General features: G+C 55.2%; 1 protein-coding gene across 2 annotated transcripts; it reads right to left on the bottom strand.

Moving 5' to 3' along the window:
* Positions 1–1,755: 1,755 nt before the first annotated feature.
* ADORA1 (adenosine A1 receptor) lies at positions 1,756–23,649 on the bottom strand. Of its 2 annotated transcripts, XM_035347275.1 has the most exons (3): positions 23,605–23,649; positions 23,047–23,432; positions 1,756–2,691 (listed from the first exon to the last, which is right to left on the bottom strand). In XM_035347275.1, the coding sequence occupies exons 2-3, from the start codon at positions 23,385–23,387 to the stop codon at positions 2,058–2,060; spliced, it is 975 nt and encodes a 324-aa protein (XP_035203166.1). In that variant the 5' UTR covers positions 23,388–23,432; positions 23,605–23,649; the 3' UTR covers positions 1,756–2,057. The 2 variants fall into 2 exon arrangements, with proteins under 2 accessions (XP_035203166.1, XP_035203165.1); XM_035347274.1 differs by lacking the exon at positions 23,605–23,649 and having other exon boundaries at positions 23,047–23,553.
* Positions 23,650–23,727: the final 78 nt, after the last annotated feature.

The following is a 23,727-nucleotide window of genomic DNA, read 5'->3' as shown; positions in this document are numbered from 1 at the left end:
CCGTGGGCACTGACAGGGATGTTCTGCACCCCCCGCGGTGCCCCGATCATCTCAGTGTGTGGCTTTGGCTGGGGAAGGACGGGGCTGGGATGAAGGGGGCTGCATCAGCAGAGGGTTTGCAGCCCTGCTGAACAGCAGCAGCGTCGCCAAGCCAGTGCAGTGCTGCACCCTGTGCCCTTTTCTGGGTGTTAGTACAGTCCTGCAGGGCAAGGAGTGCTTGCAAGCCCCCAGGGGACCGGGGAGGGCAACAGCATCCGCTTTTAGTGAGCTCTCCCGGGAAAGGTCCGGAGGGCACGGAGCGGAAAAATCTGATAGCTGTTTTTTTTTTTTTTTTTTTTTTTTTTTTTTTTTTTTTTTTTTTTTTTTCTGAAAGCAATCATCCAAATGTCTTTTAATTTATGAGCATCCCAGTTGTTAGGTTTCTGGGCACCTTAGCAAGGATCAGGCAAAGGCATCATTTCCAGGAAAGCAACCTCTTGCAGAAATAAGCCGCAAGTGGAAAGCTGCCCTGTGCTCAGCAAAGAGCAGCCCCAGCCTGTGGCCAAGCTCCTGCTGGGCAGGGAGCAGCAGCGTCCCCTTGGTGCTACCCCAGGGCTGCAGCATCCGTGGGCACTGCTGGTAAGGGATTTTGGGGTTCTGCACCCGGAAGGGGCTGGGGGTGGTTGTGTCCCCTTTCCTGAGCTGAGACACAAAGGAAGGATTCGCCCCACTCCTTGCTGTTGCTTTTCCGCTCTGCTCCCATTTTGGCCAGCATGGTCTGAGCCTGGAGGGATTGCAGCTGGCCTGAATATCTTGAGGCCCCCTCATCTCCTCATCCTTCCTCCCACCCTCCCTTGCTGACCTCCTCTTCCTCTCAGCTCACTGTATCTTATCGGAGCTCCCTCCAGGCTAAATAGGGCTGGCTGCAGGAGTTGTGTGAAGCCAGCTAAACAGCCACCCATAAATCCCACCCGTAAATCCCACCCACCTGAGGTCCTTTTTCCTCCCTGCAGCCCCCCCAGCACCTGCAGGATCTTGCTGCCATCCCTGATGTCCCTGGGGCAGGGAAAGGGACATAGGAAGTCTGCTTCCAATGGGAGATGGGCAAACAAGGGATGCTGATAAGAAAGGAATCCCCATTAACTCAAATTAACTCTTCCCACCACCACTTCAGCCCTGGAAGAAGTGACCCCCCTGATCCCCAGATGGGTGCAAGCTGCTCTGCTCCCCTGGGCCACGGAGGTGGCTGCATTCACCCCAAAACCCGGGGTCAAAAGGGTCTGGTTCAGGTGGAGGGGGTAGGGAGCAAGGTGGGAGAGGGATGAGGCCAATAGGGGCTGGGGGAGACTTGCTTCTGCCTTGCACAGAAGACATGGGAGAGAAGAAAGAGCCAAAGCCTTCAAAGCAGGAGAGAGAATGACAATGAGAGAATGCTCTGGGGCCATGCTAAAGGTTTCTCCTTCCATCTGCAGCAGCCTTGGAGTTGGAGGCTGACTCTTTGATCCATGGGGATGGTGCGGTAATCACCCTGTGAGTGCTGGCACCGGAGACTTCTCCTACACTCCTGGTTATGGAGGGGAAGGGCTGGGCTTGGAAGCTCTCATCACAGCTGTGGAAATCAGATTGCCCTGAGCTCCCCCAGCTCTCAGCAGCTTCACTCCCACCAGGGTGTCCCCCTGCCACAGTGCCCAGGCAGCCCACGGGCCCACAGATGTGGTGATCAACACCTGCTCCGAGGAGCCAGAGGTCCCCATCAACGGCAGAGGACCCCCTGGGTGATTTTTATCATTTTACTTTATTTGCATTAAGATAAACCGCGCCTCTGTCTGTACAATTTCTCCTTAAATACTTGGCAACCCTTAAAAATAAAAATCAAAACAAACAAAAAAATAACATAAAATAAAAAGAGAGGAACAGTGCAGGCTACAATATCAAAACAGTACAATGCTTGTGAATAAATAACCCCTGGGCAGCTTGGGGACTCGGCTGTTCAGATTGCACGGGGCTGGCAACTGCAGCCCTCCTGGGTCCTCATCACCCCTTCCCCTGATGTCAGGACCAGCAGCTCCCCCCAGCTCCTAGTTGACCGTCTCAGCTATGGTGTTGCTGTCGTTTTTGGTGGTTTTGCAGCAGAAGTACTGGTTCCAGATCTGCAGGAAGGCTGTCCGGAACTTCTTGATCCTGAAAGCGTAAACGATGGGGTTCATGGCCGAGTTCCCGTGGGTGAGGAAGATGGCGATGTAGGTGAGGATGTGCGGCGTCTCGCAGGATGGGCAGAACAAGGTGATGCAGTTGAGGACGTGCAGAGGGAGCCAGCTGAGAGCAAAGAGGAAGAGGACCAGTGCTAAGGACTTGGCGATCTTCAGCTCCTTCCCGTAATACTTCTGGGGGTCGTTGGAGCTGGAGGAGACCTTCTTGTTGAGCTGCTTGCGGATGAGGTTGAAGACTTCCAGGTAGATGAGCAGCATCAGAAGCAGGGGAGGCAGGACCCAGACAAAGAAGTTGAAGTACACCATGTACTCCATGCTGATGACCGTCTCGAACTGGCACTTGATGACAAACTCCGAGTGGCTGGCGTTCAGCTCGTGAGTCCTCCTCATCTTGTTCAGGTTGTTCCAGCCAAACATCGGGGTGAGTCCCACCAGGAAGGAGACGATCCAACAGCAAGCGATGGCCACTGCTGCCCGCCGGGGTGTCACCACGCTCTTGTACCTGTGAAGGAGACAAACAACCACAGGGAAGAATTAAACACAGGCAGGAGGTCTGTTAACACTGCTCCACACGGGGTGGCAGTGCCCCTGCTGAGGAGGCAGTGATGCTCCTCACCACCCTCCCTTGGCCTGGTTTCTCTCCGTGGAGCCCCACGCTGCCTCCCAGCACCTTCCCCAGCCCCAGGGATGGGCAGAGACCCCCGGGGTGGTGCCGGAGCTCCTGGCATTGCTGAGAAGCCAGGAAGTGCATTAGCAACCTGGCAGATGCCCGTGTGTTCACTCGATGGGAAGCCACCCCCATATCCGAGGGGGTCCCATCACTCCGGCAGCACACCTCACACCCGAGCACCCACACCCACAGCAACGGGTGGCCTTTCCCTCCTGCTGCATGCTTTCTCCATGCCCAGCCGATTCCCTCTGTGCCGGGGGAGGAAATCACCAGCAAAAGCTTCCCCGGAGACCTGCTGGGTGGAGGAAACATCCAGCGGTGCTAATGGTCCCCTGGGGATGCTCCTGGGCACAGCCTGTTTCATTTCCTAATGTGTTGGCCCCATCAACAAGCCCCTCTTTCCTAATGGGCTGGTGCCAAGGGATGGAGGCAGGAGGCGAGCAGAGCCCCGGCTGGGCTCTGTGCCCTCCCCGCTGCCGCGGGCATTGTGCTGGGGCTGGTCCCAGCTCTCCAGAGCTTTCCAAGCGGGAAGCAAAGCTTGTTAGATTGATTTCCCCCCTGGCCCTCAGATGAAAGCTTCTCATCGGAGGCCAGGTGGATTCGCAGCCCAAGTGTTATTAGTTTCCACCGGAGGGGATTGAACCAGGAGGTTTTTTTTTCTGGCTGTTTGTTGGGTTTTGCAGTGATGCTGGTGTTAACCTGGCCATGGGGATTGCTTGGAGGTGGCTGGGGAACCTGGAGCCCCGTCCTGGTGCTCAGAGCTCCCTGCTGCTTGTCTTTAACCTTTAGCTGAGGTGGAAAAATAGAGCATCTGGGAGCTTTTTAATAAATCTGCCAAGGACCCAAACCCACTCATTCTGCCTCAAAGGTCTCTTCTCAAGACCCATCTCATGGGCAGGGTGTCAGGGTGGGAGCAGGATGAAGGGGGGACATCAGTCCCCAGGAGCACGGAGGGTCCGGAGCCGCCTGCCCCCGGTGCCTTTCCCAGATGACCCCCTCTGGTCTGCGAAACAATTCCCAGCATCTCGGAGGCAGGCAGGTCCCACGGGAAGGAGGTGGCAAGGCAGGCTGCTGTTTCCTCTTAGAGCCGGAGGGTGATTTATTCCTTGTGGGAAGGAGAGAGGGCAGGAGACCCTGAGAAAGCCAATGGGGCAGGGAGAGCTGGGGCACCGGGGGCCCAAGGGGTGGTGGGAGAATGCCAGCACTGTGGGATGAGAGAGGGGAAAGGGGGGACCCATGGGAGCAGCGGGTGGCAGGAAGATGGGGAGGTCCCCATAGGGAGGTGTTCTGGTCCCATATCACCCAAATTTGGGGGTTTCGAGGGGCTTCCACTAATTTTGCTGAGGTCCTCTCCCCCGGAGCTGGGTCAAGACTAGGCTGCAGGGTGGCAGTGTTGTCCCTGTTGTCCCCATGCACCCTCCTGGAGCTTGGAGCCAGCACCCAGGCATGGAGCTGCTCCCAGAGCACCCAGCCCATCTTCCCCTGCCCACACATCTGGGTCTGGGGAGCAGAGGGAACAGAGTGAGCACTGAGACCCTGGTTTTAGCCATGAGCTGGATCAGAGGACGCAGGGTTCATGCTTGCAGCTGGAGCAGAGGGGATAGGGAATGGCTGCAGAGGGCCAGCACAGACAGTCCTGGCCCCCCGCAGCTCCAGCACGTGGTGTGCTGTTGCAGATGGCTATCAGGACAGCTGCAGAGGTCGCGCAGACCTCAGGTCCCAGGGTGCGTGCAAGCCCGCGTAGTGCAGAGGGTGTAGCACACTCTCAGATGAGCAGCTGCCCCACAAGCTGCCGGTTGCTTGTCCACCTCCCCATGTCAGTGCATATCCATCCGTCCTCCCTGCACCTCCATCAGTCCTCCCTGCACCTCCATCCGTCTTTGCTGCACATCCATCCCTCCTTAACGCACATCCATTCATCCTCAAGGCACCTTCACCCATCCTTCTTGCTGCACCTCCATCCATCCTCGCTGTGCATGCAGTCCGTGCACGTCCATGCACGTCTGGACCTTGCCTGCCCCCTCCTCACCCTGCTTACACGTGGCACTGCAGAAGCAGCCACCAAGAGCAAAACCTCTCTGGTGCACCCCTCTGCACATGTGCCAACGTCATCACTGTCACAAGAGCTGGGGCTGAACCCCAAATCAGCAAACCCATAGAAATCAGCAAACCCATAGAAATCAGCAACATTTGGAGCTGGGGCTTTTCTTGCCTTTGCTCCTGCAAGCAACAAGCCGAGTGCAGTGATGTCCACCAAGCAGAACACCCTGCAGAGAAATGAGCTGGGGGCTCAGGGTGCCCATGCCACCCATCAGCCTGCACAGGAATGATAAAATCTATAAAGTGACTCCAAGTACCTCCTCCATACACCCCATAGGGTCTGGCCACAGGGATCCCACGGGGCTCAGCCACTCTGAAGGCTGCAAACCCTACTGAAAAGAAGGGAAATGCAAGATCCTGCCTATTGCTTGACCCTGCTGCACAGAGTGATTTGTGGGGGCACAAATAGCAGAGGGGCCACGAGCAATCTCTGCTGCTCCCATCTTTCTGCTTTGATCATGCCATCAAGAAAATGCCTTTCTCATTTATCTCATTTTGTATTAATGTGATAGAGATGGAATTCGGGATGGGTCTGGGAGGCAGAAGCACTAGTAAATGCTGATAATGGCTTACAATTAATAAATAATTATATTATTATCATTGTCATTGGAACAATTGCTACCATCATTACAATTTTATTGCTACTATTACTTTTATTAACAGCTGTGCCTAAAACATCCAAGATAATGGTCACTACCATCATCATACAATTTTGGTTTATTTCCTTCATCTGTGGGGTTTTGAGCCTGGCCATAACTGCCAGTTTTCCACCTGCCCTCCCTCACTGGCGGCCTCTGTGCCATCCCTTCCCTACAGCGATGGGCTTCACCCCAAGCACTCCTGGACACACTGCCAAGGCCAGGAGAAAGGAATGTGGAGAGACCACAGCGGTTGTCTGTCCTTACTGATATCCCAGTGAACTGGGAAGGGCAGGAGCTTTGGTTTTGTGCGGAACAAGGATGTCTGCGAGGGTTTGGAAAGAATACAAAGAGCCAAAATATCAATTATTGATAGGGGCTGTCTGCATCCCCAGAGGAAACACAACAAGTGACATGTGGAGGCAGAAAAATTGGTCTGAAAATTGGTCTGACTTGAGCTGGAGCAGACTCCTTCAGGAAGAACCATTGCCCCGTGTTGGGGTGCTGCAGGAGGTGCTGCAGGCAAGCTCTTGAGCTGTCTGGAAGTGGGTGGCCCCATGGCCCTCTAACAGCTTTCAGGACACATCCGAAAAATGCATGAGGAGTGGTGTATTTGTTGCTCTCACATCAATTTGACTTCTGTCCTGGAGTCTGTCCCCCAAGATAGAGAGGAGGGCCTGTTTCCCAGACCTCTAACCCACAGGTCAAACATCTCCTCATGGCATGACTGAAAAAGCTTCAAAGATTGCAGGTCTGGTTTGAATAATCATTTTTCTTAGTATTTCTCTGGATACCTTTAACACCAGAAAATACTTGCAGTTGCCCATCCAGCCCCGAGATGCATCTTTGCTGGTTCTTGCTCTGCGAGGGTTTATTGCAGTGCAGTTCCTGAGGAATTAATTCACTAATGAAGGCAGGCCATCACTAACGAAATGAAGCTGGAGCCAACGTAGTAGGAGGAATGGAGACCAAGCTGACATGAAGATCATCTGCATTATGAGTGCAGCACAGAAAAGCAGACAGAGCATGTCCTGATCTAATTGAAAATCTCTAGATAAAACTTCCTTGTATCTTTGCTTCAGATTTCTCAGTGTCCTGGAGGCTGCTGGATGGGAAGATATTGGGTGTTCGAAGCAGCTCAGAAATGCGAGGCTCAGAAATACAAGCAGATAAATGCAAAGCAGCATATAGCAAGGGGCAATCTCAGCTCAGGGCTGGATACGGAGGTGCAAGGTGGGAAGTGTTGCTGAAGGGACATTGTGTGCTGGAGGGACCCTGGTGGCAGCTCCTTTGTCAATTCTAAACCTGGACATGAGAAGTCATTCCTTCTTCAGCCTCTTTTCTTGACTAATTTCCTTCTTCTCTTTAGGGAAGCCCTCTTCTGGGCTTCATTTATATTAAAAACCTTAAATTCAAGATCTTGAAGCTTATCAAGTATTTGAAAATATACTAAAAAAAAGTCAGCTGGCATTGGCAAGAACATCTCTTAGCACCCCTTGCATCGCTTGAGTGCATCTCCCATCTGTTCACATCCCCCTGTTGTGGTGCTTGGGTGCTTTGTGGCTCTTTGGGATCAGCACCAGCTGCTCAGTCCTTCCCGCTCCCAACAGCATCTATCCAATGACCACAGCAAGCCAACTCGTGAGCCCATGTTGTTTGCAAACATGGCTGGAGCTGCTGGATGAGGTGTAACAGGCTCTCCCTCCCGCCACAAAAGTATTTCACACCCTTCTGCATCATCCCTGCAATGCTGGGGAAGGAGGTGACAGGTGGCACCGACACAACCGGAGAGGTAAAGTGAGAAAACATCTTGCAGGAAGAGGGGTACCAACACCATTTCAGCCCGTTGCTCTTGTGGTCTGTCACTTCTGGTTCTCCACCTTGGAAGAAATGGGAGTTTGTGATGTCTGGTGGCTGTGTGCATGGTGGCCTTGGGAGGGACGGATGTCAGCCAACATCAGCCAAAGCTGGTGGCTAGATGGAGCTCTCTGTGGTAGTCTGTTCCTACAAACACTCCAAAAGGAGGAGATTGGCCCTACCACCACTTCCTTGGAGTTACCTGGGAGATTGTCCTGATCCCAAACTCCCAAACCTGTTGCTTGTCTCATGCCAGCTGGCATCTAAAGACCTACAACCTCCAAAGCCCATGGAGAGTCTCTCAGGGGAGCCCAAACAGTGTGTCCTGCAGACAGGACATTGGTGCTAGGTGGTGATGGAGCCCCTGTCCTGCACCAAAATGCCCAGCAGCCTCCATAAGCTTGGGATTTACGATGTCCTACCACAGAGATGCTTCCTAGTGCTCCTAAGGGACCAGGAGGACCCAAGGTGCCCTGTGCACCGTCCCCTCCCACCATGGCCTGTTGGCTGTTCCATCAGAAATTCAATCGGTGGGAGAAACCTGAGAAGTGCCGGCAGGCCCCTGGGACAAGAGGGGACAGCAGGACGTGGTGGGAGAGGACAGGCCAGGTGGCTGCAGCAAGGCAGCTTCCAGCGAGCTGGCCTCAGGCTCCTTGTGTGACCTTGGAGAAGTGATTGAAAGGAGCCGAGGAGGAAAATCCCAGCCTGGCACCGAGCCCGCATTTGTTTGCTGAGGGTGAGCGTGAGCGCAGCTGGAGGGGGTGGCTGGGGAAGCACCAGGCCATAGTCGCTGCCGGTGGATTTTCGCTGGGGCTGTGGCCAGGTCCCATGCAGACGGAGCTACGCCTCCAAAATCTCTAACTGGAACCTCTCTGGCACCCCTCAAGAAGCCACAGCCCAAACCAGGGCTGCCCAGCTCCCATCGCCACCAGTTGCCCCAGTCTGCAGCATGCACTGGGACAGCCCAGTGGGAGAAGGTGCAGCAAAGGCCTGGAGCTCGGTGCCGCCATGTGCTGAAGGAAGAGGCACAAAGCAGGGGCCTGCGAGGTGCTGGGTCCTCCCTGCTGCTTCAGGACCCCTTGTGGGTTCACCATGGCCACTGTGGCTGGAGCATGGCCTGGGACCAACTTTCGAGACCCAGAAGGACTTTGTCTCCGTACAGCATCCTTCCCACCTGGCACCAGCTCCACAAGCAGCTGGCACCTTTCTAGCCCTACAGCTCAGCCCCCACACAGAGCTACAGCAGCTCAGCACCCTGAGCTCAGCACCACCAACCTTCTTGTTCGAGGAGCTCTGCTCCCAAAACGCTTAGTTTTCCTCCGCTGCAGCAGGAGGAGATGGCTCCACACCGCAAGGCTTCTTAATGCGAACCTGGCCCAAAGCCACCGTAAGCGAGGCAGAAAGCATGTGCACGGAGATTCATAAAGCCGTAAGTGAGCTGCGTGCCTCTCACTGAGGTTCCTCCTGGACCACTCCATTCCTGGGGCTTGGTTTTGCCATGATAAAATGGCAGCTCTCTCTGTAGGAATTATTCTGCAGCGAGTGTCTGCAAAGCGCAGGCCGCTACGGCCAGGCAAAGCAGCTAGTGAGCCCGCCAAATGTTTGTAACCACTTTTAATAGCCAGTAATTATTTAATGGATAAAGGCGAGGGTGATTATGAGGCTTATGAGAACAAATCCATCCTGCCAAAATTGACTGGTCCCTGCGCACCCAGACGTGATATCCCCAGGGCTTTGGTGAGTGCTTCACTTGGTGGTGGGTGAAGCTGGAGCTGGCCACAGCTCCGGCAAATGAAGAGGAGGTGACAGAAGAAGGAGGTTTTATGCTCTGAGCTTTGTACAAGCAGGTTGTGTGGAAAGGTCCGGGGAGACGCCCCTGCCTTGGTGTGGGTTCAGCCAGCCCCAACACCTCTCCTGGGCCCTTGGAGGCAGCCCTGGGTGCCTGAGGGCTGCAGAGGGATGTGGGCACATCCAAAAGCAGCCTTAAGGACAGTTAAAGCCCCACAAGAAGCAGAAGAAATAAGTTGGAAAAGGGCTTTTATGGGCTACAGTGCCTGGAAATGGGGAACAATGTTTCTACAAGGCATCCAGGATGTACCAGGGGTTTGTCACCTTGGTTTTGTGGTGCAGAACCTGAGAGTACACCAGGGATCGCCATCCAGCTGATGGCTCCAAGTGGGGAAAGAGGCATCCCCCCAGCTCCAATGGTCCAAGTCCTGGACCCAGAGGCTAGACATATCCCACCGCCTCTACCGCTCTCCTGAAGCCATCATTCCTGGTGTAGCCAAGCCCCTGAGCACATATCCCAGCTTGAGCTTGGCATCTCCAGTGGGAATGCATCACCCCCAGCCTCCTGAGGCTGATAAGGGCTCACCTTCTGGTACCCATACCCATGCTCCACAGCAGCCACCAGGTTTCTGAGGCTAAACCTACCACTTGTCAGGTTCCACCTAAAGAAATGAGTTCAGCCTTCACCTGCCAAGCCAAAAAAGCCTTGTATGATCGTATCTCCCGTCCCAGGCATGTTAGGAGCAACCACAACATCACATCTCCCCGGATGAGTTCATTGCCAAGCAATCACAGCCCCCTGCCACCAGTCCCAGCGGAGAAGGAGCTGGCTGGCTTTCCTCAGCCTGCTTTGCTTGGGATGTCTGCGCCAGTGAACTCCCTGGGCTCTGGCAATGAATCACAGCCTGTTCTGGGGAACAAACCACAGGCTTCCAGTAACTGCAGAGGTTCTTGCAGATCCCTTGCCAGTTGTGCTCAGCTCAGAGGAAGGATGCGAGCAACCTCTGTGGTGGCTCCACCATGGACTGGTGCAGATGGTTCCTGCTGGGACCAGGAGCTGCAGAGGGAAGCAGGACCATGGGAGGGCTGGAGGTCACAGGGGAGGAGGATGGGAAGCATGGTGACCTTGCACACATCCTTCTCCTCCAGGCTCTGCCTCGGGAATGGGAGATGTTGCTGTTGTCCAAAGAAGACAAAGGAGTGTGTCGTCCGCTGCCACGCAGTGAGAAAGACAATTTTTCTCAGATCCTTCAACAGCATCTTTCACCCAAGCAGCAAATATAATTCCTTCCTGCACATAAAGTTAATTTTGCTTTCAAACTGGGATTGGTTTATAGCCTGTGGTTGGATCCTGATGAATTCAAGTACTCTTTCACTGCATAAGCAACAATTCTTGGTAAGGAGAGCTCAGCTGCTGCTCAGCCCCCTCATCCTAAATATGTGCAGGCTGGGACCAAGCAAGGAGCTGGGGATGCCCAGGGCATCCGATGCCTGATGGAAATGGTGGCTTAAGCCATGCCCCAGAGGGTGACCGTGACACCACCCAGTGCTCCAAGGGTGCTGAGTGACCGTGCTGTGGTGGCCATGCTCTAGAAGTGTCACCTCACTGCTTTGTGACCATCCTGGGGGTGCACCCGCTGTCCCCAGTGATGGGGTACAAGGAGCACTGAGCCACTGATTTGCTGCCTGCTTCCTTCTGGGGAAAAAGGCAGGATTCGGCCTCCCGCAGCCAAGCCCCAGGACTCCCTCCCAGCTCCGCCATGTGTGGTCACAGCCCTCAGGGCTGTTCCTGGATCGCCGGCTTCTCCCTCCAGGACCTGGAGGTAGTTGGGAGGGAAATGATTTAACACTATTGGCAACAGCTTCAAAATCATGAAACGAGCTGCAGGATTTCAGAACTGGGGGAAAAAAATGTAATGTTCTTGTCTTTTGGCTCCTGGTTTCAGGCAGCAGCATTTTTTTTGAGCATTTCTCTGCAATGCAAAGCATGAGAAGCACTACTTTAAAAAAAAAAAAGGAAAGAAGCAGAAGCCGAGAGTCTTCTATTATATCAGGACTCTGGGAATTAGGGCCCAGTCCCTGAGAGATGGGGGTGAACTTATGAGGGATGATTACATCGGCTGATGGACAGTGTGATGAGCACGACGGACTGGCTTGCAACATGTCCTACATGCAGCAAAGTCACCAGATGGTTTTAGCATCTGAAGAGGTTTGCCATCAAAAAGTGAAATTTGATGTGCAAATGTCTCCTTGGAGGGGGGAACGGGTCTGGGTCTGAGATACATCGTGCATGGAGAACAGCCCACCTCCAGCAGAAGACAATTTCTGCAGAGCAAGAAGGTTTTGGGACGAGTCACCCAAAGCCCATGTGCACCACTCTCAGGCTGCTGGTGTCTCTCACCCGAGGATGGGAGCCTCAGGTACTCCGTCCTCACCACTCTGGGCCATCACGAATGGACACAGCCACTACGAGGGCTTCCATGCATCAACCCTGCCCCTGCTGCAGCAATTAGCTGGGCACTCATTACCTAGCCTGGGCTCGGAGCTGAGTGGTTGGAGAAGTCAGAGCATCCTTGTAACACAAGGCAAAGGGGATAAAAGGCAGCTCTGGCTCTTTTCAGTGTAAATCCAGGATAAAGGCAGTGTTTTGTCAATTGAATTTTTGTATTGCACTTGAATTTTTCTATGCATTACATATATTTCTTCTTTATCCAAAAGAGCCCCTTTGAAAGGAGGACTCTGAAAGTCAGCCACCAAAGAAGAAGGGAGGAGAAAGAGGGAAAGGAGAAGAAAGAAGGCAGCTCCAAAACATGCTCAAAATGCCAAATCTGTCAAATGTGGGCTCCATGAGAAGCTGAAACAAGACAGCAAATATAAAATGCCTGGTGTGAGCAGGCTCCGAGAGCCTCTGTGGCTCTTACCCCAGCCCACAAAGTGCTGTGGCTTGCTAGGAGGAAGGAGTCAGCTGAGGAAGAGCTTGGTACCGCCTGCATGGCACCAGGGCAGGTGCCACCGTCCTTCCCTGCGTGTCACCGTCACCCTCTGTGAATGCTCCAAGTCAAAGGACAAGTTGGTATCCGACCGAGTGAGTCTGGAAAGAACCAAGAGCCATTAAAAGGAAGGAACGGGACAGAGATCCCAACTAGGGAGGAGATAAGAGCGGTCTTGAGATCTGCTGCCGGGCAGGATTTTGCTCTCTTTTCCCCGGGGGAAGGGGAGGCAGAAAACCAGCGATAGCATCTCCCATGGAGAGGCATTAACCCAGCCACAAGGCACAGCTGAGGTGGGTCTTTATCTCTCAGCTGCAGAAGGACACTTCAGAAAAGAAGATATCCTAAATTACAGCTGGAACAAGAGATTAGTATCGGCTGTCTTTTAATTTCTTGTTTTCGCACTTCTGCTTGCTGACCCAACTCCTGATTTTTGCAGTCAACAACCCAACTCTTTGGTTTCTTAGGCTACAACTTGTTATTGCTGTCCGGGATCCTTACAGCACAATTTGTCGCTGCAAAGGGAACATTTCCCTTCGTGCACTTCGCCTAGTTCAAAGATTAATACAACCAAGGCTGAAAAATTGGCTGGAAGTTTGCAAAACAGGGGAGGTTGTTTTCTACACCCAATGTCTAAATGAGAATTAGAAGAGCTGATGAGATCTACTGCTTCCAAGCCTCAGAGGACACAGTAACCCCAAACAACCAGTTCAGCGTCTTCTGTACAGTGCAGATTTCCTCTGCTTAAAAGCTCCATTTCAAATACCAAAAGCAGTCAGATTAATTAATCTTTTTTTTTTCTTCTTTTTTTTTTCTTGCTGATGAGTTGGCTATATGTGCTTTCAATTAATGAAAACTGTCTCCGAGATGCCATTTTGCGCTATAGCTAACTTCTAACTTCAGTCCAAATGCAACTTGCCACAAATCATGGCTATGACCTGTGTATTTCACCCCTCCGCAACATCAGGGAAACAGGAGAGGGGAGGGAAGGACTACATATGTGTTAAGCCATAAAGTTATTTACGTAGAGATGAACCTGTCCCATACAGATCTATATATCTTGACCAGCCAAATGAAACGCCAAATTGAAAATGAAGGCTCCAGTTAACACCGCAATCAAATGTTCCCTCACCGCAGAGAATCGATCTTTCACCAAGAAAACAAATAAAAAGTTCAAGTGCAAAGCAAATCTGAACTCTATTATTTAAATCCTGTTTCCTCCTTCAGATTTAAACAATTATTTATTCCCTTGGAAGAAAACCGATTGACCTTGCTGCCTGGAAGGAAACAGCTCGGTATTTCCATCAGGATGGCAGAGAGAAAGAACTGAGACCCGAGACCAGGAACTGCAGCAAAATGCATCAGCTGGATATAAATTACACTCTGTGCATCTTCCTAATTACCCTGGCAATTAAATCCAGGCAAGGAGCAGTGGGCAGAGGCAGCCTGGGTCTGCCCAGGCAGCCTGGCTGGTGCAGGGCATGGACTTAAAGAACTCGTGGGCCAGGCAGCATCCAGCTCTCCTCGTGCACAAGGATGGCTGTGAAGCCTGCGAGGGACCCAGCGTCCCCTCTCCTTGGTGCTCAAGGGACACGCACCAGTCTGTGCAAGAGGCTTCCCAAGCTTCTGGAGACAGAGGGCTGGACCAGCAGCAATTAGGGCAGGGGATGGCCCTACGAGGATGGAGCATCCGCACTGCTGAGGCTGCGAGCATCGTGGGAACGGGTGCAGGTCTCCGTTAAAGTAAACCCACGCGGGTGTCCGCCTGGCTCTGCACAGCCTTTGCCTCGTCCATCTGGACGCGGGCTGTGCCATCAGCTCTCTCAGTCTTGACCGCTCGGTGCCACAGGCACACAGAGCCACTTGCACTGAAATAAACCTGTCATTTCTGCATGTTACAGGGTTTAAGTCACCGAGTGTTGTTACCAACACAGAAAAGAAAGAGAAATAATTCAGTCTGTAAGCCTGTGCTAATTATGGCTGTGTCTGAGGCAGCATTCCTCAGCATCAGCCTCTCGGTGCTTTCAGAGAGTCTGTAGCATCACTCCCTCTGCGAACAGATGGGGAAACTGAGTCGCAGAGGGGGGCTCTGACATGCCAAGTGAAGCAAGATGAACCGAGCTGAATGAGAAAGCATCCCTGGTGCCAGGAGCTGGCACTTCCCTCATTCAAAGGAGGCCAAGAAAAATCAACCTGATTTCTGGATGCAGGATGGGGAATGGCCCAGGGAAGGTGAATAGGCAGCCCTGCCCCAGTGTCCTCAGCCTTCTGTGGCCTGGCCCTCCTTTGATGGAAAGGTCTTATTGTCACCGGGGTTGTGGACCAGGGGATGTCACCTCCCTGCCCCTGTGTCCCTGTGTTCCTGTTCACATATCGCTGGCACCCAGGGTTCTGCACACACAGGCACCGCGGTTGGTCTTAGGGATAGCACAGTTGGAGACTGGAGGGGAAGACAAGGGAACAGTGCTTGGGGACAAATCACCTTCCTTTTTGTGAACAGGTTCTCAGAACAAAAACCCAACCAGACCAACCAGCACTGCTCCAGGCTCAGTGCCAGGGTCAGAGCCCATGCAGGAACCAGGCAGGGACGGGATGGGGGAGGATGGAAAAGGCAGCAAGAGATGGGACAAGGACACAAGCAGGAGCTGCTGGGTCCCACCAGGCTCTGTGCAGTGAAAGAAAACCCAGACACCACAAAACTTCCCAGTGTCTGATCTTGCTCTGCCCTGCCCAGTGTCCCCAAATCCAGTCCTTCCTCCGCAGTTTGCCCCCCATCACCAATATGGCCCTGCTTCTGGTTTTTTTGGAAGGAGAAGCCCACCACTGAGGGTTGTTTTACACTCCTGCTGATGGTGACGCTCTCTTGGTGACTGTCATCACCAGTGACATCTCCTTAGCCCCAGACCTTCCCGTTTGGCCGCCCCCAGGTTGGGAAGTGCCTTGGCAGGCTGCAGCAGGGCTGGGCACTGGCGCTGCAGGAGATGCTCAGCTCATTGCTATTCTGCAGGGCTCCCTGCTGACTCTGGGGCTTTTTTGTGCCCATCTTACAGAGCATCAATTGCTCTTTCTTCTGCCTGGGCGTCCTGCGCGAGAGCCACCCGCCTGCCCCGGCAGCTGGGTGTCTGTGCTGCCAAGAGCCAAGCTGGCTCTTTTGACAGGGTTAAGCTCATCCTGACACCACGAAGGGCAAGGGAAGCAACGCTCTGGTGCACCTCGGGGTGTAAGAGGAGCTGAGGGTGGCCCATCTGATGGTGACCCCACAGCACACGGCCGACCAGAGCACGGCAGATACCACACACAGGTTCCAGGGGCTGGGCGATGACCCAGACCAGCCCGTGGCTCTTGGGGCTGGTGGCTGGGAAGGATGCTGGTGCCAGCCCGGTGGCAGAGCGATGCCCATGCCCACCTGCATGCCCAGTGCCCACCCCCTGAGTCACGGGTCTCTGCTCTGCCCCCTGCACGGCACGGAGGTGGGACTATTTCTATAAAACCAGGTGACGATGGCACCTCCCACTGCTGCAGTCAAATTCTTCCCTCTCAAAGGTGGGAAAAGACCCAGGACCCCATCAGAAGACTCCTACGTGTCTGGAGCTGGCTGCAGCGCCAGCTGGCCGTGCTGACGGCGCACACCAGGGTGAGCTGGTCCCTGACTCACTCCTGACACACTGCCTGCAGGGCCGGGCTGGGCTGGCGGGCACCCGGCCGGCTGAATCAGCAGCTTGGGCTTTGGCAGAGCCTCCTTCTGTAGAGTTTCACGTGTCTGATTTGCCCCAGCTCTGTGGGGTCCTTGGAAAGCACTGGACACCAAGCCCCAGTGTGCGTCAGCATTGCCTCCACCAACCCAGTGCCCTTGGAAACATCCGAATCGCTCCAGGAAAGGGAAAGACATCTCCAAAGCATGTGATGGGGCTGTTGGAAGTGTGACAGAGGCTGTCTGGATGTTCCCAGTGTTTCTGGGGCTCTGCTGCTCTACCACAGGTCTGACGGACCCATCATACTGCAGAGCTCCCTCACCTCCAGGGTTGGACTCACAGCAGACATCTCTGCCCACCCCACCGAGCCCAGGTGCTCCACACCTCCGGCTCAGTGGGCAGTCTGTATAGCCAGGGGATGAAGAAACACAAGCGTACTGGGTCCCTGCTGGCTACCATCCCCACCCGCCTGCTTCACAGAGCAGCTCCTCTGGGGGTGTTGGTACCCAACGTGCCGAATCAGTGCGGTGAAGGGAGAGCCGTGCTGGATCTCCACATCTCCACCTAGTCTGGTGGCTGTGCTCCCTGCAGGATGAATTCATGGATGGGAGCCACCTTGCTGAGGACATTGTCCCCATAGATATGTCTCAGCCCCTTTTGGCTTTCTCGGCAGGTGGAGATGCTGCTACTTTTAGGAATGAGCCATGGCTTTTGGCACTCGGCTCCAGGCTTTTCAGACCAGAGACTTGCAGCCCAAAGGACTGTGGACAACCCTTGTTTCACCACGTTACCCCTGCACTGATCACCGTGGCCTGGGCTGGGGCCATGAAGGAACCTGGCTGCTGGGTGCCCTGGGGACAGCTGAGCAAGCTGTCCCCAGGAGCAAGCCATGGCACTGCTCCGTGCCTCAGTTTCCCCACCTGTAAATGTACTGCTGCCCTTGCTGGGAACATGCCTTCGAATTTACTGGTGATGCATTGTCAAGGGTCTATGTTCTAACCTCAAAATTACTGGAAATCAGAAAGAAAATAATGAAAATCTTCCCAGCGTGTGATTTTGGTGTGTAGGTGGCGAACACCAGCAGGGAGCTGCGTGTTGTTCATCTCCCTGCAGAACGATGCTGCAGAGGGAAGCTCTGCCCAGGAGACAGATGTCGACTCCAGCTATCGGGGTCAGGGCGAAACAATCCCCTGGGCAGCTTACCCAGCACGGGGCCTGCATCTGGCCCTGCTCAGAGGCTGGGATGAGATGGGGTGCTGCTGTCCCGTGTGCCCATCCAGGGTCTCCAACATCCACACACTTCCCCTTGCCCTTTTAGTCCAAAAAAGTTTGGGAATAACCCCTAAAATCAGCAAACCCAGAGCATCCCTGCTCTTCCCCCCTCCCCTCTGCACTGCTGAGGGTGGAGCACCTCACGGCTGGACCCTTGCCACGTTCCGAGGAGGGGACATCCAAAAACCCAAGCTTTTTTCCCCCCAAAATCTGAGGATCTGGGAACACTGCTTCCAGCCCAGGTTGCTCCCCTCTGGCCGGCACCGCAGCGTCTGTGGCTTTTTCGAGTGACCTGATTTTGGGGCTGTCAGCAGGCGTCTCGTGGTGCCGCCGCAGCAGCTGCGCGTGCTCCCAGTGAGCCTGATCCAGACGTCCCCTCGCCGAGGGAAGATCTGCGACTTAGCCTGCGCTTGGCTGGAAGTTACTCTGCAGATCACAGAGTCGTGCTGCACACTGGCTCACCCAGCTATTCGCAGGATCTAAGGCTGATATAACCCGGCGGGAAATCCCTGCTCATTTCGGCTGTACAAGGGTCAGGCTCCGGGTCCAGGACCCGCATGGCACATCCGTGCAATCGGGTGTAAGCAGAGCTCTCAGTGTGAAACGTCTGCTCTGATTTAGCACCCACACACTGAGCTGCTCGGGGGGGGGTCTGGAAAATACAGCTTGGAAGCAGCCCCAGGTGCCCAGCGGCCCCTCCCAGGCTGTGTTTTCTGCCTTTTGTTCTCCCCCCTTGGTTCTGATCTACCTGCTCCTTGCGCATGAAGCTCGCTGCAGGTCACCCTTGTCTGCTAAAAATAAGCTTGGCAGAAGGCAGCAAGGGCAGGAACAAAACTGCTCTGAGAGAGAGGTGGCTGCAAAGATCTACCAGTCCCCGAGACCTCTCTGGTTTAGGAAGATGGGAGTGTTTTCCTTAGAAATGCAGCCTGCTTTTGTAAAGATGGATGGTGCCTTTTCGTTGACTAACAGCGTGAAAGAAACCTCGATGAACTCCCGGGCATGAGAGCCCCCCTGCAGCTCTCCAAGCTCCCGCTCCCGCTCTGAGTCACCTGGATGCTTTTGAAACATTTCCTCCAAATTTAAAAATAAGCCTCAGATGAGCCACGGTTTGGTTTATTCACTTGCTTGGCTGGGCAGGATCACTCACCATTGCCCTCAGATATCGTCTGCTGCTTTGTCCAGGCTGGTTGGAGCCATCTCCGGTCACCCTTGCCTCCCCGGGGACACATGGGACACATCATCTCAGTAGCAGCTTGCCCTCAGATGAAGCACACATTCCTTTGTCTTAATTTCAACCCATTGCTCTGGACTGATATCCTTACAACAGTCTGAAATATTGCTTCTGAGGTTTGATCACTCCCCTTTCCATGGGCAGCTCCAGGGGAGCAGGACCCGCAGGGACTGGGGCCACCGCACACCCCAGCCTGCTACGAAACCTCTCCGTCTGCACTCCGGGCACGCCTGCTGCCTCCCAGAGCCCAAAGATCCGGGGAGATTTCCCATCAATAAAAGTTGGGAGCACCGCAAATATTTCCTGTGTTCCTTAGGTGCTTTGGTGCTCCCATTTCCTGGGGATTTGGGCCAAAGCAAGGTTCGATGCCTCCCTCACCCCCTCTCCCACGGCAGCGGGGTGCCCCCAGACACCCTGCCAGGACCCCCCGTGAACTCCCCGTGGGGGGAAGAAGGAAAAGCGGCTCGGCCACGCTCCCTGCTCCGCGGCCCAGCTGGCCGAGGGTGACGGCGCCTTCCCCAGCTTCCCTGTGACCCAGCCCCAGCTGGCCCCATGCCTGTGGCTCTTGGCAGGCCCAGGGAGAAGGGGAAAGAGCGCTGCAATCCTGACACGAGCCGGCGCTCAGGCAGGAGCCTGGAAAATGTAGGGTCAAGAGGGAGAAGCTCGCCCTTTGCACCGTCAGCTCCATCCAAAGGCTCGCAGGTTACCTGCGTATCCTCCTCACTTACAGGAGCTGTGCTCCAGGTCCAGATTCTCCTGCTGTCCCTGAGCTGTTTTACCTCCTAGGGCTCAGGGCATTTCTGAAACTGTGCAGGGTGCCAGCACTGTCCCCAGAGCCACCCACAGACCCAGCTCCACCCCGGGCTCTCCCCGTGCTTTGTCCCAGCTTCCCATCTCTGCTCTTGCCTCTCATTTCCGAGCAATTTCCAGCCTGGTTTGATCTAATTTTCACAGCTCTGTAAGCCTCACACATGTGCTCAAACCCTGCAGAAATGCACACGCAGCTTGTTCTGGTGGGATGCTCCTCAGGGTGCCCCAACCCCTGGGCATTGGGGTCTGGGCAAGAAGGGTGGTGGCCCCCCATGTGCAACGGCTCTCTCTACCAGCAGATTTTCCCTGGTTTTCTCTTCCTGGCATGTGTTTCAAACCATTTGAGGAAAGAGCTGGTGGTCCAAGAGAAGCAGGAAGCCCCGGGATGGAGTCAGGCTGTGTCCCTGCCTCCAGCTTCCCTGCTCGAGGGGGCTGTGGTTCATCACATCCCAAGAACTCCAGCTCCTCCTGCCCCAGCCCTCTCCAAAAAAACCCCCACGCAGCATCTCAGCGCAGAACAGAGAGCCCTGAATCAGCCTCAGAGCAGAGACGGGCGTCAAAGGAGCTCCATCCCGCTGCAGACATCCCTCCGGCACTGTCCCCTCCTGCATCCTGCCTCTGGCCACCGCCGCGGGGATGCCGGGGGCCGGTTCCTGCCGGACGCCCCTGGCTGGCTGCTTCCCCTCCCTTTGAACTCGTTTCATCTTCCCTGAGTGTGGCTGCGAGGGGAAAACATGGTCTGGGCTGGGGACCCCGCTGTGCCCGGCGAGGGGAGGCAGCACGCCAGGGGTGCTGCTTCGCCGCCGGGAGGGGAGGAAGGATGCGAGAGGGGAGATGTGAGCTTTTCCGCCAGCATGAAGGCAGTGAGACTATTTTAGGTGGTTTCCAGCTGTTTAGAAAGGCTCCTGTTGGGGCTGGGAGCTTGGGACCCTCTGCTCAACCTGAGCAATGCTTCTGCACCTCCTCTAAGTCGAGGAAAGGTGTAGTGGGGGATGCAGCCTCCTCTGGACCCCAGCAGGCAGGAGGGATGCTACCTACACAGGGGCTTGGGGCAGAGGCAGGGGGCTTGGTGGGATAACCCTGACCCCGACCACGCTGGGGGCACAGGGCACTGGGAGGGCACAGGGTGCTGGGAGGACAAAAGTTTTGCTTCCAAGATCAGGAGCCAGCAGCCTCTCCATCCCCAAAATCTGCCTCTGCTTTGCACGGATGGCCCAAACTCCTCAATGTTCCTGTGTCAATGGGGAAGCAGGGCCACAGGAACAAGGAGAACTCCTGAAATGGAGCAGAAGCTCCGTGGGTGCTCAGGCATCACCCACTGCCCCATTACAAACGTCCCAGGGCACGATTTGCTCAAGACACAGCCACACCACCATCAGACTCTCACCTCCAGGGCACCAAAGCTCCCCGGCCCTGCAGGGCTCGCTGTCTGCGGGCTGTGTGGGGAGCGGACGGGTCCGTGTTTGCTGGATGAAAACACAACCCTTGTGGCTCCAGGGCTGGGTGTGTGTGGGTAGCCAGGAGCTGGAACCAGGCTGCGCTGCGCCGTGTTCCCCCTCCCTGCCAAGCTGCGCCTCCATCCCCAGCTGCCTAATTAAATAGAAAGCCCAGGAAGCCCAGCGGTGACTTTGCTTCTCCTTCAGACAACTCTCTGCAGCCAACAGCCCTGTTGTCTGCTCACCCCAGGAGGCCAGTACGTGACGGGGACTTGGGAACCCTTGTGCTTCCCTTCAGGGCTCCCAAAATGCAAGCGGTACCCCCAGGGGACCCTGGGGCGGTGAAGGCACGAGGATAGGGAACGAGGATGGAGCAGGGCCACGTGGAGCATCGCTGCCTGCTGCTCCCCATCGCTGCCGGCCACCTCTGCAAAACCCACGTGGGCATGGGGCAGGCACACCTCCTGTGCTGTGTCCCCTTGTCCTGCTTCCCCCAACGGTCCCCTCCATGCAGACCTGGCCGAGGAGCCCAAAATGTAAAGGCGGTGGTGGTGGGCTGAGAGGGAGCTCTGCTAGACAGCAGCTGTCAGTGCCATCAAAATGCTTCAGTACCATTTCAGTACCTTTTTTTATTTTTTTAATTTTTTTAATTTTTTTTTTTAGCATCTAGCAAGAAGCTGTGAGAAATTTGGGCATTTCAGCATTTCAGATTCAGGAAATATTCTTTAGCAGCGTTTTCTGTCCTGTTTGTCATTTCTAATATTTCGCTGCTCGGTCTAGGGCACAAAAGCACCTACACTAACTGCGTTTGGCAACCGCCAGGAATTCGTGATAGGGATGAAAGGAAACTTCCAGGGACGAGTGAACAGGAGAGCTGGCGCAGCTGAACGCTTCTTGGCGAGGCCGTGAAGTTATTCAATATTAAAGAAGGGTGTGAACCGTAGCAAAATCTCACCGTGCTGAGTGGTAGAGCACGAAACAGGCTGACAAAATACAGAGTTAATATTGCATGAGAAAAGCCTGCCCAAACTATACACAGTACGGAGAACTTTAACTTAGTGTTGCTCTCAGGAAAGTGCCTGGGGTCAGAGCAGAAATCTCCCCCAAAAGACCCACTGCATGCTCAGGGGGAGTGAGGGAGGAAAGAGACTGTATTTGTAGGAAAAAGAGACAGACGAGCTTGGCAGCGTTGCTATGTATAAACCCGCAGTCCTCCCACACCTGAACCTGTCCCCACCGCGCAGGGGATGCAGAAGGACCAAAAAACCACAGCGAAAGCAGTGACAGGGTGCGAATCGCTTGGGTACGCCGTCAGGCTGAGGGATGAGGATTTCTCAGGCTGGGAAAAATCACACTTGGGGAGGAAGTCGGGAGCCGCCTGCGAAACTGCGTGTGGCGGGGAGGGGGTGAGCAGGGGCCGTGTTTTTATCCTGTGCCGCCCCTCTGCATTACGCTCCTTTCCTGAGCAGCCTCTCTCAGCCCCAGACGGATGAAAAAAAAAAAAAAAAAAAAAAAAAAAAAACACCAAAGCAACAGATCCTTGTGGATCCAGTGGATCTGAGCACTACGAGCGCTCCTGAGCAGCCGGTTGGTCCCGACGCAGTTGCCTCCTGCCCCAGAAAAGCAATTTCTGCCCTGGGAAGGGTTCTGCTCCCGCTGGCAGCACCCAACACAAGGAGGTTTGGTGCCTTTTGGGGAGCTCTTTGTGTTTACAAGGGGCTGTGCTCTGTCAAGTGGCCCCGACACGGCTGTCACATCCCGTCCAGCCCCAGACACCGCCGGTCCCACCACGGCTCCCAGCCCCGCACCGGAGGGCAGGGAGCTGGCCACAGAGCAGTTAAATATTCACTCCTGGAGAAACGGAGTTAAAACAAAGTGCGTCCCCCAGGTATTTGCTGTGGGCTCGGCTTTCCCAGCAGATACAGGTGATGAGAAGGGGAAAGACACGTGGAGAGGAGTCTTCTGTGGGGCAGCCCCACAGCCAGGGCTCACTGCTGAGAGGTGAGCCTGCCCAAAGTGACATGCCGGGCTGTCACCACTGTCCCTGCAAGCCCCAGAGCCACGTCCCACAGGTCCCTGAGGTTGTCAGTGCCAGGGTCCTGGTCCCCACCTTGCCAGGAGATACCTGGGCTGAGGACAGAGCTGTTGTCCCTCTGCTGCTCTCCTGGGCACCTCACAGGGTGGGACGTGGGGACCCCAGCACCCCCCAAGCAGAACAACCGGAGGCTGTGGGACCCCCCTGGCCCAGCCCATCCCGATCACTGCTGCAGCCAAACTGGCGAGCTGCTGCTTCTCAGAGAGCGTGGGGCATCCTCCCTGCCTCTGAACCTCCCCAGCAGCCACCCCGGACCCGTTCCCAACACGCTGTCCTACCTGACGGGGATCTTCACCCGCAGGTACCGATCCACGGCGATGGCCAGGAGCGCCAGGATGGAGCTCTCGGTGAGGATGAGGACGGGACAGGCCACCATGAGGCAGCTGTAAAACTCCGTCTGCGGTCCGATGTTGATGATGATGGCCAGGGGGATGACCAGAGCCCCCACGGCCACGTCAGCCACCGCCAGCGAGACGATGAAGCAGAAAGTGGCGTCCCGCAGCGCCTGGTTCATCTTCACAGCCCAGATGACCAGGATATTCCCCGGCACGGACACCAAGGCGATGAGGACTTCGATGGAGATGTAGGCAGCCTGGAAAGCCGAGACGGGGTGTGCCATGATGCTCCCGTCCCCTCCCAGCTCCTTCTGGGGTCCCTCGGTCACCTGCAAACGCAGAGGGAGGCGATCAGCGACTGGCATCCTCGGCGGCGCTGCGAGCCGGGACGGAGCCTGTGCGGCGGAGGGGGGGGGGGGGGGGGGAGTGGGGGGAAATGAAAGAAAAAAAAAAAAAAAAAAAAAAACAGCAAACAAAACAAACAAACAAATAAACCACAACCTCCGCTTGTGCCGGCCCCCGGCGCTCCGGCCCCCCCCTCCCCAACCCGGCCCCCGGGGCTCGTCCTTCGCCGCCCCCCCCCCCCCCCCCCCCCCCCCCCCCCCGGCCCCCCCCACCCCCCCC

Source organism: Oxyura jamaicensis, chromosome 26, assembly GCF_011077185.1.
Source record: "Oxyura jamaicensis isolate SHBP4307 breed ruddy duck chromosome 26, BPBGC_Ojam_1.0, whole genome shotgun sequence".
Classification (NCBI taxonomy): domain Eukaryota; kingdom Metazoa; phylum Chordata; class Aves; order Anseriformes; family Anatidae; genus Oxyura; species Oxyura jamaicensis.
This window is presented reverse-complemented; position numbering and strand designations above follow the sequence as displayed.